Genomic DNA, 19,027 nt, shown 5'->3' with positions numbered 1-19,027 from the left:
GCCATTGCGTTCCTTTGTGCCTGATGATTAACGGCAGCTGGCATTGGTTTGTATGGCATTGTCCTATGAAGCATCATTGCCCACGACAGGTCATGCTCAAGAGGGCAGGTGCATGCTACACCTAAACAAACATAATTAAATGTGTAATAGTGCAAGGATTACGTATCAATTATGGACATTGATTACGGGCCATGCAAAAAAAATAAGCATTTCCAGTTGTCAATTGTGATGGGAAGAACCTTCTGCAACCGTAAATGCAAGATTAAAAATCACATTTATAAATTAAATGTATATAATATATATACAGTATATATGTATGTATATGTATGGATATCGCCACATACAGCAGCTGCCAATAACTGAAATGTTACTTCTTCTTGTTTTTCAGGTATTCCCCTGTTGGAATCGCTTGCCTGATTTGTGGGAAAATCATCTCCATTGCTGACTTGGAGGTGGTTGCCCGGCAGCTTGGGATGTACATGATCACCGTCATCGTGGGGCTCATCATCCACGGAGGCATCTTCCTTCCTTTGATATATTTTGTGATAGTCAGACAAAATCCTTTCAAGTTCTTCATGGGAGTATTCCAGGCTTGGGTCACAGCACTTGGGACGGCATCGAGGTATTTATGTCACTTTGATTTTAAAAACCGATATGTGACATTTTTTTTTTGGGATACAAATGAAGTAATCCCTCATGTTTTGCGGGGGTTGCATTAAAAATGTCCCGCTTTAGTAGAAATAATAGGATCTGGTTCGAAGGACAGACTGATAAGTTTAAACTTTAGCGGACATAGTTGAATATTTGTGTGAAAGCTTCCAGTTTAGTTGTTTCTTATGTTTATTATTATTGTCATTATACTAGCTACTTTTGTCTTTATAGATAAACTTTGCCCACAATAAACCTTCAATACGATTTACTCCATTCTAACTTTAGTAAACACTCAAAATAAGGAGAAAAGACAGCAATGGATTTTTAACTTGTAAGGAGGACAGGAAGGACATTGACATCACTTAAAGCCCTCCTCTGAGCCCCCTCTTTTGATGAAATCTTCAAGGTTACAAAAAACATCTCAGCCCTAAATGGCGTGGGTATCAAAGAACAGCATTATGATTTACCGATAGCGACATTGATGCAATAGTCAAAACAACATACAACAGTGAGGCATTATTTAATTGTTTATTTATTCTAAATAACCAACCCAATTAACAGTCTCGTGTAATTGTTTAACAAATACAAATACAGTATTTTTAAAATGTATCGTCAAATTATGGTTTTAAAGATAATCTTGTTGTTTTATTGCACAACTATGGATTAAGGATCTGATCAACTTTAATTTCCATGATACATTGCTACTATCATGCGGACGTTACAGAAAACATTTCTGAAAAAGCGCCAGGGAGCGGCAAAAATTCACATGTGGCTCCAGAGCAAGTTTAGCAAAGTGGAGAGGTCCAACTATGTTGGAGATAGAAAGCGTCTTCTTCTGTTTATGCAATCGGAATACAGAACTCCATGCACGGTGAAAATTCGCAACATGTCAAAACAGCGATACAGCAAGGGATTACTGTATTGCTTGTACATTTAGCCTTGTTTCCAAAGTGACACAGGATAACAACGGAAGGTTTTATTTAAAGTGTTAACTAAAATATTCATGCCAGCAGCAACTTCCAACTTTGTTTCCATGCGGGATATTTTTCATTTACTCTGTTTAATTAATGACATGAGATGTCCTCATTCCCCTCCTGAGGTGAGCTCAGTCCTTTTAAGTTCGTGCCAGCTCGTTCCTCCACCGTCTACAAGAAGTACTAATTGTCAGACAAAACAAACATTGCAGCTGTTCAATTACACCCTACATTTTTACTCTTTCCGCGTCCTAACTTGAATCACGTTTGTCTAATTAGTAGTCTATATAAGTTTTGAATGACAAAATAATGATGATTGAACATCACAAGTTTTGGAAACTGTTAGTACTGGTTTCTATGGTTACCAGTGATCTGATTCAGATACAGCACTTTCATCATCTGGTTGCCGTTGATTTTTGGTGTAGATCGCCATCCCGCTCTTCAGAGATGAGCCAGACCTTGGCATTGCAACACAGCGTATATCCCGAAATACTGTGGAGAAATTATTTATCACATTGTAATATACGTATTGCATCACTTATAGATTTCATATTTTTGTTGAATAACAAACCTTGTGGCGAATACGGCCGTTGCTTTTGTGATATATCAAAGGCTCATAAGCTCTTTATCCGGTTTAGGACTTTGCGTTCCGGTTAATTATTGGGAGTAGGGCTGAAAAGACTTCGTCATGTCAAAACCGGAAAAGATGGTAGATCCAAAAGCGTAACGTTTCACCCAAACGTTTATTGGGATACCGAGGAAGTCAGGTGCGAGGAAACAAACGCCAGCGATCCGGTGATCGCTGGACAGGAGGAGCAAGCAGCTCACGGGATCGGAGCGTCATCGGAATGCGGAAGTGAGTGGTTTTGACGGGGCGGGAGATCGGAGCGTGGTCAGGGGAAAAATGGGTCAATAACCGGAGACGATCGGGAAATCAGGAACAGACTAGCAGGATACGGATGAAGATGGGTCAGACGGGAGCCAGAGTCAAAGTGCTTGCCTCGCTGACGGACTGACCAGGAGTGACTGGAGTACTTAGTTTAAATAGGAGGTGAATCAATCAGGCAACGAGCAGCAGCTGGCGACAAACGAGCGGGCACAGGTGAGGGCTATGAGTAATCATGACAAGTTAAACGCAAAAAAAATAATTTGACTAGAAAATCAGAATGACCCAGCACTGGTGAGCTATTTACAGAACAGGTCGGCGGGTTTTGCCGTTAATGGTAACAAGAATATGAGCTAATGTTCAAGATTCAAAGTGTTTATTGTCATATGCACAGTACAAAACAACGTTTCCCTGCACAATGAAATTCTTACTCTGCTGTCTACACAGTTGCCAGCGTAAAAATAGAAACTAGGGAACTATATGCAAAGAAGATTACATATAATAAAAGATAGAAATACAAGATTAACTCAAAAAGGCAAACAATAATCAAAACCAATACTGGATTGATATTTCTTCCCTCGGTGTGGCGCATGACTGAAAATAATCAAGATTCCCGCGATTTATTGTGAGTCTTCTGTGTATTCAAACCTCAAAGACCACTCACTCACCATTACATCACATGGCGTTTCTAGTTTCACAAAATAAAACATTGGATGGGATTGTTGAGATTTTTATTGCAACACAAACTCTTATTTATTGATTCCGATCTTTCTCTAGTGCCGGAACCTTGCCTGTCACATTCCGATGCTTGGAAGAAAACCTGAAAATTGACAAACGAGTAACGCGTTTCGTCCTCCCTGTTGGGGCCACCATCAACATGGACGGCACAGCGCTGTACGAAGCCGTGGCTGCCATTTTCATTGCTCAGATGAATGGGATCGTTCTCGACTGGGGCCAGATAGTCACCGTAAGGTGAGGATCCTGCACGAGCGATCTCTGTGGAAATCAATGGCAAACACTAGCAGTAATCATTCCACTGAACCCTTTGCCTTGTCTGTCATATCTGGTCGTCTTAATGTTTTTCCTGTTTCTTAGCGTACATTTTATTGCTTTCTTTTTCAGTTTTGTCACTATACCCAATTAATATTCATGAAGTGGGCGCAGCCAATGCTAAATGCTGCCAACAGAACGAGAAGGACTGTTAAGTTTGCTAATAGCGAATTCCTCTTGTTGCCTGTCTTTTGCCTCAGCTTACTATCTCTCCAGTCATAACATGCCATCAAACCATATGCCTATCCTTTCATATCTGGTTGTCCTATTATTTTGACTGTTGAGTGTCCATTTGTATTTATATATATTTTTTGTGCGGAGCGATGGCTTACAGATGATATCGTTCTACAACTGACATGGGTCACCTGAGAGCACCCTACTGTTGTGCCCATTCCAGTCTAAACTCCCTCACGCCTTCAGTAGTGCTAAGTCTGGATCCAACCCTCAACAACTATTTTATGGCTATAAAACATTTACTACAGCAGAAGATTTGTTGTACAGAACTTCTCTGCTATGAACATCAAAAGCTTATGCTAAAAGTTGAGCTTGTCTTGTCATATATTTTTATTCGATTTAGGTCTGACAGAAGCAGTGGACACAGGGATTTTTTTCGTTACATTTCTGTTGTAATTCTTCTGTAACCGCCCCCTAGCCAATCATAGTTTGTGAAAGCCATGACAGTTATTTACGCCTCTTAACAGTCGTTGGCTCTCCAACTCAGAATCTGATTGGCTAAACCAGCAGCTTAATCTTAACTTATTTTAAGCCTCAGGGGCTGCATAGCTGATTGTAAGGGAGATCTGGTAGTTTTCGGACCCCAAAAAACAAGTAATGGCTGAAATGTGATCGGCTCAATGCTTAAATGTGAAAGCACACGTCTGAAAGCAGCTCAACCGGAGTATAAGCAACGAAAGGAAGCTGACAGACGATTTGAAATTATTCAATAAGTATTTATGAAAAAAATGGAATTAACATCACATGAATCATCTATTTTTAGCCTGGCAGAGAAGGCCTTGCTGCAGGCCCTGACTAAAAATAGCATTTGTACAGAACACTTTTCCAATTGAAAAGAGACATACCTGCCCTTTTCCCTTGAGGCTCAAATGTGAATCCTTTACAGCATGACAGCAACCCTAGCAAGCGTTGGAGCAGCCAGCATCCCGAGTGCAGGACTTGTAACCATGCTGCTCATTCTAACAGCAGTGGGGCTGCCCACACAGGACATCAGCCTTCTTGTTGCTGTCGACTGGCTTTTGTGAGTAAAATGTTTTGTAAACAATATTATAAACACACCATAATCATTATTTTGCTTATCAACTTCTGTCAATAACTTTTTTTCTGGACTGGTAAAGGTTCAACTTGTAATATTTGAGCGCTACATGTCTCTTTTTGGTGTTGCAACCAAAAACTAGTGTTTAAGGGCAGAATAAGGAATACAAACTAAAGAAACTCTTTAGTGACCAAGACAGAGCATTATTTCCCCTCACTTTTTGCCTAGCCTTTCACAAAGAAAGAAAAAAAAAAAAAAAGGGAAAGGAAAAAGGATAAAAATCAAAAAGGTAAAAGAGAGAAAAACACAAAAAGAAAGAAAGAAAAAGAAAGAATAAAAGGGAAATGAGAAATAAAAATGAATAAATGAGAAGAAAAACAGGAAAAAGCCAGAAAAAAGGGGAAAAAAAGAAGAAAATATGAAAATGACAAGGGGAAAAAAGAATGAAAGAAGAAAAAATAAGAGAGCAAACAAGAAAAATTATAGAAATACTACATATTATGATCAAAAATTAGCTCACTATGGAACATTTTTTTCAGCATTTGCTGTAAATAAAATTATCTTTAAAAGAAAGAAAAGAAAAAACAGATTTTTGAGGGTAGCCTTGGCGGCAAGATGATCAACAGTCTTGTCAGCTCTCTCTAGGTGAGGATTGTCAAAAAAATGTAAATTTCTCGACCGCCAAATATTAAAAGAAAAAGGCATAGTTACAAGCATATATTTTCGCTTATTATTCAAACCAATATTATATTTGTTTTCCTGATTAAGTTTTTGAAAATAATACACACTGTACCTTTAAGGAAACAGCCTTTTTTACCGGAACTATTTACTCATGCTGCACCAAACGCCGACATTTCAAATGACAGTTGACAAAAGTTTTGAATTCTCAACAGGCATCATTAAAATCTCTGTCAACCTCCTCTAAAGTTTCACACAGTTTAGAATTGCAGCCTCAAGCAAACTCGTCTAATTTCTCAAAATGACTCATATTTTTGGGGAGAAGTTCATTTTTTTGATTTCATGAGAAAAACGTTTTGAATAGTAAGGCTAGATAGTTATTTTTACATACACGATGTATTCGAAGATCATCAAGCGCTATAGGTCAAGACATCAGTAAAAACATGCAGTGCTTATCTTCAGTAGGGTCGCGGGGGTGCTGGAGCCCATCCCAGCTATCTTCGGGTAGTGGGCAGGGGACACCCTGAACTGGTTGCCAACCATTCGCAGGGCACACAGGGACAGACAAGTAACTTGCTCGTTCACACCTAGGGACAATTTGAACCGGCCAATCAACCTGAAATGCATGTTTGTGGAATGTGGGGGGAACCGGAGTGCCTGGAGAACATGCAAACTCCGCACAGGAAGGCTGGTAGCTGGATTTGATCCAATGACCTCAGAACTGTGCCGCACACGCGCTAACCACTGCACTGCCATGCTGCCTTGTGAACTACCAAATTCTCATAATAAAGACTTTAACCTGAGGATTGGATTTTCCAGACCATAAATTAGTGTGGGGTATTAATGGCGTCTTTTGTTTCACTTTATTTGTCATTCCTGAATATAAAAATTACTTCCGGCCTTAGAATATAGAAAAAAACAAACGCCAAGAAAGAACCCCCCCCCCCAAAAAAGTATCCTGTTTCTACCCAATCAAGGACTGGGCAATAATATAGATTTGGTTTGATCATTTTAAAATTTACTTTCTGAAAGTCTGCTTAATCGTAAAATCCAGGTATTGGATCTAAGGGTTTAATTTGAATGACTCAAAGATGGTGCCAAATATTTATCAATAGCTGAAAAACAGTGGATATTTTACATTATTGCAAGTTGTTTTTTTATATTTATTAATTGCTAAATTTTGTACGGGATGAATGTTTAGGTTTTCTTTTAAGAACATTTTTTCAAAGGACATTTTTTATACAATCAAATGTTGCTGAACTAAACATGTTTTGGGTAAGATTTGTTGTTAATAATCTTTCAAAATCCTTATTTTGGGATGCAATATAAGGGGCCGGTCACACAGACATTTGCGGCTGAATCACGGCCAGAAATTTCTGCCTGTGAGGCGGACGCTATTGGACGCTTTGAGAGCGCCATACAGACGAGATACAGCAGTGCTTAACACGCGGTCGGAAATTCGCGCGCGGGTGGCAGCGCGAAAAAGTTTTGCGCTGCTTAATTCTTCAGAGCGCGGGTACACAGCCTTTCACGAGCGTATCGAGGCTGAATTATGGCCAGAAATTTCTGGCCGTGAAGCAGACACTGTTGGGCGCTGTTGGACGTTTTGAGACCGCCATATAGACGAGATACAGCAGTGCTTTACTCGCGGTCGGAAATTCACACGCGGTTGGCCGCGCGAAAAAGTTTTGAGCTGCTCAAAACTTTGAGCACGTGTTAAACCGCGTGCCGCACACGTGGTCAACACGAGGTAATGACGCGGAAATGACGCGGAACGACATGCTCTGGCCGCGGCCAGGGCGTGGTTACACATGGGTAGGAGGGGAAATTTCAGCGGGTAATCGTGGGTGGAGCATGGTAATAGCATGTTCTGCGCCTGTATCGCGGTGTTATTACGTGAAATTAGCGTGTTACGCGTGTGACAGTCAAACGCCTTTCTCCGCGTATATACAGCGCGATTTGCCGAGCACACGTCAGTTGTGCTCGAGATGTCAAGGGGGTGAACATGGATCCCCGTCAGTGTAGTGACCTCGTCTTAATCCATTTTTATTTCTTGACATTTCTTTTCAAGATAATAAAATAAAAATGATGCCATAGCTTGAAATCTTGATCTTCACTGGACTGTGACTTGAGTGGTTATGATTTCTACAGCCCGGTGTTTTCCGAGAAATGCATCCCTGCCGAGATTTGCATCCCCTCGCTACTACAACCACTTTTACCTAGTTTTATCTCACTTTTAGGGAATGTAATGGCGAACATATAACCAAAACCACTTCGTCTTGCATTTGTTGGGAATGTAATACAACTTAAACCATTCCGTCTTTGTTTTTGTTGTGAACGTAATCGAACGGTAAATCCTCCCCCCCTCGCGTGAACGCGCATTCTGCTGCGCTTCCAACAAAAGCGATCGTATTCTATATAAAACGCTTATTAAAACAATAAAGCGAGCTTATTATAACAATTGGGAGATCCTAGTCTATATAACGGGTTTATTTAAACAATAAAGTGCGATCGTATTCTACAAAATGCGCTTGTTAACGCGGATGAAAAAGTCAAGAGCGATCGCAGCAGAATGTGCGTTCACGCGAGGGGGTGGGGGGTCGGGGTGTTGCGTAGGAGTCAGATTTGGGCACAACACCGGCTCGGGAGCTTTTATACCCGTGGTCCACACGAGAAAATGACGCAGAAATGACGCGATGAGGAAGCGGAACAGTCGCCGGCGTCTGTTTCGGGGGCATACCACCGATAAACAGCGGGTTGGCCAATTTTGCGCATTTTCCATCGCGGGCAACCACGGGCAAAAAAAAAAAAACCGCAAAATTTTAGCCGTGATTCAGCCGCAACCGGCTGTGTGACCGGCCCCTTAGTCTAAACCAGTGGCTCCCAAACTTTTGCAGGCTGGCGCCCCCTTGGAATCCGCGTTAATAGAATAGAATAGAATATACCTTTATTGTCATTGTTACAAAATGGGTTAACATATTGTGACAACGAAATTGGGCATGACACTCCAGTTTTACACATTCACAGTGAGGTATGAGCCAAGAAGATAAAGGAACAGAGAAGATAAGGTTATAAAACAAGGGGGATAAGGCTATAGTTATAATTTACATGGTATTTACACAAGAAATGTCGGCATGTGGGATGTTACATACAGTGTTATCGTGATACCTTTGGCATCGTAAGGGTTGTGCAATATTGCATTTGGTGCAAGGTCATCATAGTGCAAAAAAAAATAGTCAGCATATGCATTGGTGCAAACATAGACATCATAGTGCAGAAAAAGGAAATGGTCAGACATTGTGCTAATAGGTCCAAGCAAGTGATGCACCGCCCTTCTTTGGTGCAAGCTTTGTTTCCTTCTCGTTTGTTGACACTCAATAAGCTCACAATTTTGAATTGCGTTTATAGGCTTGTGCTATTATTAAAACTTGCCTCTGATTGCGGCATTCTGGCTGGGTGGTTTGCGCGCAGCCCCAGAGTGCAGAGGTTCAGGGTTCAAGGCCATGTGAAGTTTGCATGTTCTTCCCGGACCTTGCGTGGGTTTTCTTCGGGCACTCTGTTTTCCTCCCACATTCCTAAAACATGCATTTTAGGTTAATTGGCAGGTCCAAATTGTCCCTAGGTGTGAATGAGCAAGTAAGTTGTCTGTCTCTGTGTGCTCTGCGACTGGCTGGCAACCAGTTCAGGGTGTCCCCTACCCACTGCCCGAAGATAGTTGGGATTGACTCCAGAATAGATGGATGCGTTAAAGATAACCTTTGTCAAATGTCTTTCCTGTCCCTCTAACTGGACTTACTTCAAACTTGTCAACATGCAGGGATCGCTTCCGAACATCAGTCAATGTGGTTGGCGACTCGTATGGAGCTGGAATCGTCTATCACCTCTCCAAAGATGAGCTTGACTCCTTCGATGCCCAACAAACCCGCATGGACGATTTTGAGATGACTAAATCGAGGTCCTTTTTTGAAAACAACACCAACCAGAATGTGTACGCCCACCACAATTCAATCCTGATAGATGACTGCAAGGTACATTTCACGTTAACAGATATAGAGACTTGTATGTAGAGGAGATTCCCCATGCTTTGTGTTTTTGTTTGGTCTGGACTTTTTTGAAAAGTTGGTGGTGTATGTGTAAATATCTGTTGGACAATTCTTTTGTTTGCATTTCCCTGTTAATCTAATGGAAAAGCAGTTTTGTGGTACCAGGTTAACCCGGTTGTGTTATATCCAAATGAATGGATGTTTGTTTCATTTCTAGTACATCATATTGTCCACGCATATAATTCATTTATGCATAGTTGTCTGATATCACTCAGAATTTTTGTTAATTGGACATGTATTTATGTATTCAAGGCAGCCCCAACCAGACAAGCCTGTAAATTGACATCACATTTTGAATAAGAAATGCAAATGATGAATCTGGTATGACATAAAAACTGCTATTTCACTATGATTAATTCAAAAATTAATGATAATAAACCTTATTTTGATATTGCACTGTACATGATTTACAAGTATAACAAAATTAGGTTGGGCAGAGAATCCATGATATACATGGCCAACACTTAAATGCATTAACCCCATTTGGATGTATTTCTGTAACCATAAAACTTTTGACATTGAATATCTCGGAAATTATTAAGGTTATAAAAACACTTCTAGTAAATTCAGAGAGCATGTAATCTCAATTTTGACATGGAATGTTTAGATAGATGCACGTTTAAATGTGAGCTCCTTTGGTTACATGACACACATCAAGCTGATCGTCAAATTCTTGCCAAACGCGTCAAAGCATTGCATTGTGAATGGTTGCAACAGCTTCTGTTATTCGTGTTTTACTGTTTTGTGCTCTGTTCAAAAAAGCTGTCTACGTACCATGCTTCTCTAAAAGATAATCAGTCAATGGTGGGACATTCCTCGACATACTGGAAAATTGGTTCATGGAATAATTGAGTATGAAAGAGTCTGGTGACACAAATTTTCCATCAAGATGGGGCACCACCACGCTGGAGCCTCAGGGTTTGACAGTTTCTGAACACAACACTGCCAGACAGATTTTTTGGGCGGTCTGGGCAGAATAATGAAGATCTCATGTCCTGGCCACCCAGATCTCACACCATGTGAACTCTTTTTGTGCCACCTATTACAAGAGACGTGGATGAGCTGATTAACAGATGCTATTGACAATGCAAGGCTGGCAAGAATTTGACTTGATGTGTCTCGTGGTGCTCTCATTGAACATCTTTGAAAATTCCATTTAAAAATTATGACTACAAACTTCCTGAATTTATCAGAAGTGTTTTGTATTCTTAACAATTTTTGAGATATTCAAAGTCAAATGTGCTCTGGACTTTTAGAACACTCTGTACAGCATATATGTTGTAAAATTCCAAATCAATTCCCACCTTGAGGACAAGAGCCTGAAAGTCAAAAGCTTGGCTTCTCTGCTCCAACCACTAATGGTTTGCTATTATGGTGCCTTGGGCCCTCAATTAGGAACTCTTGGTAATTGCTTTCAGGTCACCATGGGCAAAAACGGCAAGACTGCAGGTTTCTGTCTTGTTGAAGAGGAACCTTGGAAATGCGAGTAAAGCAGAACCAGAAGCTGCTGCTGCTGCTGCTGCGCCTTACCCCGAGTTCCACGAGCTCTACATTCTGATGAAAAAACGAGAAACGTTAACCACACAGACTGTACTGGAAAATGATCAGGAGGTTGCCCTTCAAAAAAATCAGTGTTTTGCCCTTAAAAAAATCAGTTATTGTATTGTCACCTCAGATTGATTGTGTATTTGCAAAAAACAAACACAAGTTCCAACGACGTTTGGTCGAAAAGACTCAGGGCCTTACTTGGTGCTGCCGCAAACTTCACAAGCGTCAACTTTTTATAACCTCTCATTTCTATTAGATTTTGTATTCAACATCTTTGACGTGCATAGAGAGCCGCAAATAAACAGGAAGAACAAATTGAGCTCGATACTAATCTCAAGGTCACTGATTAACAATAGTTTTCGTTGACAAATATTTACCTTCAGCAACGAGATGTTGCTACGTTAAGAGCTAGCAAATGGGGATTTTCTTTTTTTAATGTGCACCCATGATTAATGAAACCGAGGTAACATAAAGCGTCTATAAGTCAATAGTTCAAAACGAAGACAGGCAATACCTTTTACTTTTTGACTAATAGGATTACAGCCCAATGTCGCCCACACACGTCAAACCTAAGCCGAAAGCTTTCGTCTTAGACCATAAAGCGGAGAAGGTGTGGCCTGTAATTGCGGCCAGCACATGATGTGTTGTTGTGAAACAAGAGCGGGAAGATGTACTAAAAGATATTTTTTTCATGTTTTATAAATGTTTTTGTAATGTTTGAAACATTGATTTTTCTGCTCGGAAAAATCTCAGAATGTATGCGTTCATGTAGTGTTGTTTCTCTCGTAAAAGGAAAGGGAAACATGGCAGATAAGACTACTAAAGTCAATGACTTCTTATGTGTTTCTATTTTTCTTTTCTTTTTTTTCTTTTTTTTTTACTTGCCTTGAAAAAATCATCTGAACAATGCATGGTTTTGAGAAATCTGTAACTCCTAGTCAATGCTGGGACTCACGTGAAATTAGGAGATTATTTTTCCTCCATCGTAAAGGCGAAATGATGGCTGTGCCGTCCTTATCCGCAAACACTTGAGTTCCGCCCCGAGAGAAATTTGTTTTATCGGTTTGGTCAGTGTAATCATCGCATGCGTTACTTAATAAACGTTGTCATATCTCCAACTCCATTTTTGTTCATAAAGTAACGGCCAATGTAAAAAGAAATACATATATATATATATATATATGTACATATACATATATACTTGCTTATAGTGCCTCCTTGCACTTTGTGTAAATATGCTCTCTTTAGTTAAACGTGTACAACTTGTATAGTGCTCGGAACTTTTTGTTATGCTTTGTATAATAGTTAGAAACACTACAAGTGTAAGAAAGGTAGTATTTAATTGGTTTGAGAGCTTTTATTATGAAAATATTTTTAGAGTATGAACTGTGCTCCATTTTAGGATCTTAGAGACAGATTGCCGTAATAATTTTGTTGTACAGTGGCCCCTCTACATATGAGATTAATTAGTTCCTGGGTTGAATTTGTATCTTGAACTTCTTATATCTCAAGCTTCCTCCATAAGAAACAACTGAAAACCAATTAATCCTTTCCCGTCCTCCCACAATCATGCAGTTAAACCCAAAATAGCTATGAAATACATCTTTCTGATCACTAAAAATGCATTCAAATAGAAATTGAACGGAAAATCCCAGCTGTCTTTGGGGAGTGGGCAGGGGACACCCTGAACTGGTTGCCAGCCAATCGCAGGGCACACAGGGACAGACAACTCGCTTGCTCATTCACACTTAAGGACAATTTGGACAGGCCAATTAACCTGAACTGGATGTTTTCGGAATGTGGGAGGAAACAGGAGTGCCCGGAGGAAACCCACACAAGCACGGGGAGAACATGCAAACTCCACACAGGAAGGTTCGATCTCATGACCTCAGAACTGTGCCGCCGTGCTGCCCTGAAAGAGATCCATAGAAAGAAAATGCAACACAATTGCGCGGAAAGAGATGATGCTAGTAGTGAGCGATCTCGAGCATTCGAGCCTTTTAGTGGTTGTAACTTGGATTTTCTCTTGTATATCAGGCAAGATTTTTGCTCAAGGACCACGTGTATTTTGAAATTCTCGTAACTAAAGTAGTCCGTATGCAGAGGGGCCACTGTATATATGTTTGGTTTAATGTCATGAACAATGGGAGACAGTTTCATATGTTGGAAAAAGTTGGTGGCAGCTACGTGAGTAATCCAACACTTTCTAGTGTTCATTCAACACTCAGGATTTAGCTGTGTATCAAATGACTACATGTATCACACATCCTTTTATTGACATTCTTTTAGGGTGCAAACCTTTGGGTACACAAGGGTCAAGTGAGACTGGATTATGTTATTTGGTTGATAGGGTGAAGCGTGAACTCACCACTCCATTGTGCATGTATGAATTTTGTTCAACATCTGACTAACACAACTGTCATTGAAGGACTAATCCATTACAGTTAAAAATGAAAGTGTGACATTCTAAAATCACTACTTTTCTTTTGTATTTCCTTCTTTTATTTACATGGTAGTGATTTTTTGTCCTTTAAAGTTTAAATATTTAGTAAATTCTAATCAAAATACTATATATTTTGTATTTCCTTTATCGTTTGTGTCCAACATTGATTGTATTGTCTTTTGACCTCGAATCTCTGAATCTTCAAGCATGTAAAACAAAATCAGGGACGAAGCTTTGTCAAGAAAAAACACTTTTGTCAATTTTTGTGTACTGTTTTAATGTGTATATGAAAATATCATATGTACAAATAAATTATTTCTGAGTTCCTCAGCATTCTTCTCAGATCATCCAACATACAATACAGAATGGCAACATCTCAAAAGTAGATTCAGTGATTTCATATTCAGGGGAAAGTCATCAGGATAGCATTTTACACATTTCAAGTAAAAACAATAATAAAAGTAAACATGCAAAAATCATGTAGTGAAATAAAGCGCAAACAAATTACACTGCAATGAAATTATACTTCGAAAAAAATATAAAAATGAACACTCCTGAGAATGATATTAAGGAATACGTGGTGGTATTGAAGAATTATTATAACTTCTTCATTAACTCTAAAATTGGTCGTTAAGAAGACTTGATAAGTACTAATGGGCAACATATTTATAAATGTTAGAAGGCAATTTTTACGCAAAGTACGTTTATGGAAGGAAATGTTTGTCCGAGTGTGAGGGATTTTCTGAAAGTTCATCCAATGGAATAGCGGTGTACCCAGCCGCTTTTTCGATTTCCTCACGAGTGTCTTCCCTCAGGAAGGCTTCGTTCTTTGTCTTCTCCTGCTGCAAGAACTCGACTCGGTTTTGTGGACTTAATGCTTGCCTGGGACCATTCCACCTTGAAAAAAAAGATAGTTGGTTTTTACAATGATACCTAAGACATTTGGATTTAAACTCTCTACGGTGTTATAGTTCTCACTTGTCTCTGGTAGCGATAGCAAGACAAAGCAACACCAGTGCTGCAACCCCTGCAATAAAACCCAAGATGATGATCCAATCTGAAAACAGAGTCAGAATAAATTACGATTGGTTCGGATTCTAAGAGCCTGCAGTAATTTAGACTTTGGGCATCACCTGGTGTCACATGCCCTTTGTGATGTTCGTTTGTTTCAGGACTATTAGATTGAGGTACTTGGTAAAATTCTCCACCTGTGATACGAAAAAGTAGATAAGAGAATATTAAAACATTTGAATCACTTTTATGATGACAGTAAAATTATGTCAATTACAATATATTGTGGACTATAGATCTCTGATGATCCAGTGATAACAAAGTCATTTTGTGCATATTGTGATTGTCATTATTACGATCTTATTAGTGGGCTGGGTTGTGAAAATAATAGACATTGAACTGGTTCGTGGTACAGAACGAATTGCCAACCACTGGACTATAAGACCCTTTTCATACTTTGTTGCTGCAATGTAAAGTCCAGAGTGACTTATGCATCACAAAAATAACATGACATGTCACAGACACACGTTCATGTGTGTTGAGTAAAAAATGAGCATCCTTTGACAACTAAGAGTGAGCTTCTTGTATCTCAGAAACTGCCTCATTTGTGGAAAACTACCGTTGTTTTAGGTTTGGATTGCTGCCATTTCCTCCTTTTACAGTATGTTACAAAAGTGAGTACATCACTCATGATTCTGCAGGAATTTCATTACAATGTTTAACAGAACATCACTGAAGAAACATCGCTTTGATTCAATGAAAAGAAGTATGTAAACAAAGGCCGTGGGTTACTTGAAAGATATCCTCTGGTCTGATGGGACAATGGTTAATTTATTTGGCTCAAATGGTGTAAAGCATATGTGGCGGCAACCATGTGAGGAGTACAAACATGTTTGTGTCGTGCCTAAAGTCAAGCATGGTGTTGGGAATATCATGGTTTGGGGCTGGAATTTGAGTGTTGCATTTCATTAAGGGAAAAACAGGCTCAATCATGTCCTGTGGAATACTGGAGCAGAGAATGATCCCCTTCCTCCAGAAACTGGGTCGCAGTGCAATGTTCCAGCCTGACAATGACCCCAAATACACCTTTAAGATGACCAAGGCTTGGCTAAAGGGGCAAAGAGTAAAGAGGGTGGACTGGCCAAGCATTCTCCAGATCTAAACCCAATAGAACATCTTTGGGGCATCCTCAAGCGGAAGGTGGAGAAGCACAAGATCTCAAACATCCCCTAGCAGTCATGTTGTCATTGAAGAGTATTCCAATGGCAATTTATGAGGCTCTGGTGAAACCTTGGTCAAGAGGATTAATGTGGTTCTGCAAAATCATCGTGGCCACACGAAATATTGAACTTCAGAAAATTTTAATTTGTGACCGACTAATGGCTACATTTTGAGTTTTTGGGGGGGTAAATAAATATACACAGTTGTATAAGCTTTACACGGACTACCTTTCGTTGTGTCAAAGCGAAGTTTCTTCAGTGTTGTTCAATTAAACATTATGATGAAATCCCTAAAGAAATGCGAGAGGTGTACTCAATTTTGTGACATACTGTAAGCTGAAAATTAGCCTCTTCTGCACTAAAGATTGTTTTTTTTTTTTTTTTTTTTTAAATCTTCTGCATAGTTACAAAAAAAATGTCAGAAAGTATGACTTATTCACAAGTGGGATTAAAGGAACATATTTGGCTTTAGCACAAAAATGTAGGTTTGAAAGATATACATGAATAGATTGTATGTGGAGCCCTGCAACTTTTGCTGACCCCACCTGTACTTACTATCTCACAAAAAAAAACCCAACCCTTCATTCTATATCTGGCAGTGTAGTTTGAGTCATCCTTACAAAGAATATTGACAGTATATGTCTTTTCATTTTGTTAATCTTTTACGAAACTAAAACCTGTGTCGGCCATTAAAATGTAACCAATTCCTATCCCAATAAGCCGATTGATTACCTTGTGGTAGAGTGATCCCTAGGCCGTGTGTGAAATTTGAAAAATTCATACTTTTTTAATGTATGGTTCACTTTGGAGTATATATATATTTGGAACAGCCAATTCATGAAAAATGAGTCGGAGTATATCCCCTAGTATTGGTTTAGTGCAACTTAAACTCAAGAGAAAAGTATAGGTTTGAAAATACAGTGTAGCCTAATGTGTACTGTAAAGGCGTTCACCTTCGTAAGATGGAAGCTCAAGGATTCTTGCTTTTCCTTTATCCTTAGGCATTCCAAATCCTGATCCAGAGCCCGAATCGTCATCTTCTCGAGCCTCCTGTTGTGTGTTAATGATAGTTGGTATTGGCTCATCCCCTCCGATGTAGGTCACGGTTGTTGGTGCATTTGAATATTGGTCAGGGATTTTGTTACTCCCAGATCCTGAATAAAAACTCTCAGTATCTTCCATCGGAGAGAGCACAGTAGACTCGGTTATGTTGCTTGACTTTGACAATGAGTTCCGGTTATAGAGAGGATTAAAAGTGATAAATGAGTCTGGACTCGACAATTCTGATTCATTTCTGCTTGTATAATTTTCTTCCCTGGGCTGGGAGAGCCTGTTGCCCTCGGCGATGCCCGTCAAAAAAGTTTGATTGCGACTATCCTTTCCGCCGGAGAGTGTTGGGTCGGACTGTAGAGTGGGGACGTTTTCATGCAGAAGTTCGGGCTTGAGTGAAGGAGGGAGAAATTGTTCAACAAGGAAGCCATCCCTCGCAGCCTCTCTGAGCACATCTTCCTCAGGTTTTACAGGAATTTGGGTCAGAGCTGGAGAAAGAGTTGGAAAAATACAACAATCACCACAAATATTTACCTACTAGACTTGACGTGGAAAGTTTTTGCCTTCAAAGTAATCTGTGACCTTAGAGGAGCGCATGCTCAGCCTTCAATTCTTGTATAAACTTGTGTCGTCTCCTTTGTAAAGGTGTGGCAGTAATGATTAACCTCTATGAGTGATTACTCATATGCGTGTGGGTTGAGAGGAAGTTTCACTGGCGCTTCAGTTAATCAACATTTGTCATACCTTAAGACTGTAATTCAAATACAGAAGGTGATTCAAAATCAGTAAATCGGATTAATGTATCATATTGTTTTATAAACAACTTTCCAGCAATTTTACAGTACGTTTACTTTGTGTTAGTCTCATAGTATTCTAATGCTTCTCATGAGATACTCAGAGAAGTTTTTTTCGTAGGTTTCCTCTTTTCGAGACCATAATATGAGGTCTTTTTTAACAGGGGCCTTCTTGAGCCACTAATTTATAGTTACACATAACGCTTGGGTCCTTGAGGAAGTGTGAAAGATTAAAATCACTAGCACTGGATGTAATGACTCATTAGGTAAGAAAAGAAAACGACTGGGAATGACAAAAATCAACCGAGTCAACTCAAATGAAAATTAACATAAGATGTGAAACCATACTAAAATTCATACAACTGTATCATACAGTTGTATGAATTCTTAGTTCAATCAATTAAATTCATAATAAAAGAAGAGCAAAAAACAGCACCTTAATTAGCCACTTACAATTGACCAGAGTGATACAGAACACGGCCCAAGGTCCGATAAAAATCCCCAAAAGACGAGAAGTCATCATCCTTGTGCTGAGAACTGAAACTTTTTCTTTCAGTGCCCCTTAGAATTTTGAGCACCCTGTGATCCGACCTTTTCACTATAACAATTAACAACTTGGCTTCTTATAAACAGCAGGTTAGTGATGTGTGAGTACAACAATGGCTGGCACACCTGTGAACACACCCATTTCCTCAAAAATCTCCCATGTGCTCATTTCCTCTTTGTAAAGAGCAAACTGTAACGTTGATTTGCTGGAGTGTAGAATTTCCTTTAGTAATCATTTAGTAATCATCGTTTTGTGCAAGCTGCAGAAATACTGGTTCCCTCCAAGGGACAAAGAAAGACGTTAAGAAAGAATGGGCTTATTTTATTTGCAAGCAAAATATTTTCTAAGGATTTACGTTCCATGTCAGCCCATTGAGTTTTGACCCCCTCCCATGTCCCTTTTCCACCAATTATTCACTGACATAATTATCAAAATTGTGAAATATCTGTGACGCATAAGGCAGGGCACATGTGTATTACTCAATATTTAATCAATTCAAATTTAGTAGTAAAGCTGTTCGAGGCAATAAATTGCACTCAAACTGCTGTATCAAAACATTCACTGTACAATAAAAAATACAATCCCCTCCTGAGGGGGGCTTATCCACCCTGCAGAAAATCGCCTCAGCATTTTCAGCCATTCAACACCACTCTACCCGCGTGGGCCCCCTCTCAGAGGACCTCAGGGGCCTAGAGGGAGGATATAATAAGTGTTGTGAACTTTATTTAAAAAAAATAATTTCTTATAGTTCCTCACTACTTCTTCCCAAAACTAACTGAGTGAGTAAGTGAACTACTCTATA

The 19,027-nt window shown here is 39.5% G+C and overlaps 2 protein-coding genes across 3 annotated transcripts in view; one reads left to right on the top strand and one right to left on the bottom strand.

Annotated features, from left to right (window-relative positions):
* Positions 1-13,933, top strand: part of LOC148367286 (excitatory amino acid transporter 2-like) — a 30,677-nt gene extending 16,744 nt beyond the window's left edge. For both annotated transcript variants that reach the window (XM_088334144.1, XM_088334143.1), the window contains 5 exons: positions 389-622; positions 3,289-3,483; positions 4,682-4,816; positions 9,327-9,537; positions 11,031-13,933. In XM_088334144.1, the coding sequence (XP_088190270.1) occupies positions 389-622; positions 3,289-3,483; positions 4,682-4,816; positions 9,327-9,537; positions 11,031-11,102 (847 nt within the window). In that variant the 3' untranslated portion in view covers positions 11,103-13,933. The remainder of the gene's footprint in view (positions 1-388; positions 623-3,288; positions 3,484-4,681; positions 4,817-9,326; positions 9,538-11,030) is intronic.
* Positions 13,934-14,212: 279 nt separating this feature from the next.
* On the bottom strand, positions 14,213-18,266 carry LOC148367285 (uncharacterized). Its single transcript, XM_088333232.1, has 5 exons — positions 18,132-18,266; positions 16,788-17,372; positions 14,737-14,811; positions 14,582-14,660; positions 14,213-14,500 (listed from the first exon to the last, which is right to left on the bottom strand). The coding sequence occupies exons 1-5, from the start codon at positions 18,199-18,201 to the stop codon at positions 14,308-14,310; spliced, it is 1,002 nt and encodes a 333-aa protein (XP_088189358.1). The 5' UTR covers positions 18,202-18,266; the 3' UTR covers positions 14,213-14,307.
* Positions 18,267-19,027: the final 761 nt, after the last annotated feature.

Source organism: Urocampus carinirostris, chromosome 4, assembly GCF_059441175.1.
Source record: "Urocampus carinirostris isolate Australia breed hairy pipefish chromosome 4, RoL_Ucar_1.0, whole genome shotgun sequence".
Taxonomy (NCBI): domain Eukaryota; kingdom Metazoa; phylum Chordata; class Actinopteri; order Syngnathiformes; family Syngnathidae; genus Urocampus; species Urocampus carinirostris.
The sequence above is the reverse complement of the archived record's forward strand: the minus strand, read 5'-3'. Positions and strand labels throughout refer to the sequence as shown.

Bases quoted from the DNA above. Each gene is read 5' to 3' on its own strand.
- LOC148367285 (XM_088333232.1), bottom strand. From the start codon at position 18,201: ATGATGACTTCTCGTCTTTTGGGGATTTTTATCGGACCTTGGGCCGTG. The intron at 17,373-18,131 runs GTAAGTGGCTAA...CTCTTTCTCCAG, and splicing joins CTGTATCACTCTGGTCAATT to CTCTGACCCAAATTCCTGTA. The intron at 14,812-16,787 runs GTGAACGCCTTT...TTCGTATCACAG, and splicing joins TGAGCTTCCATCTTACGAAG to GTGGAGAATTTTACCAAGTA.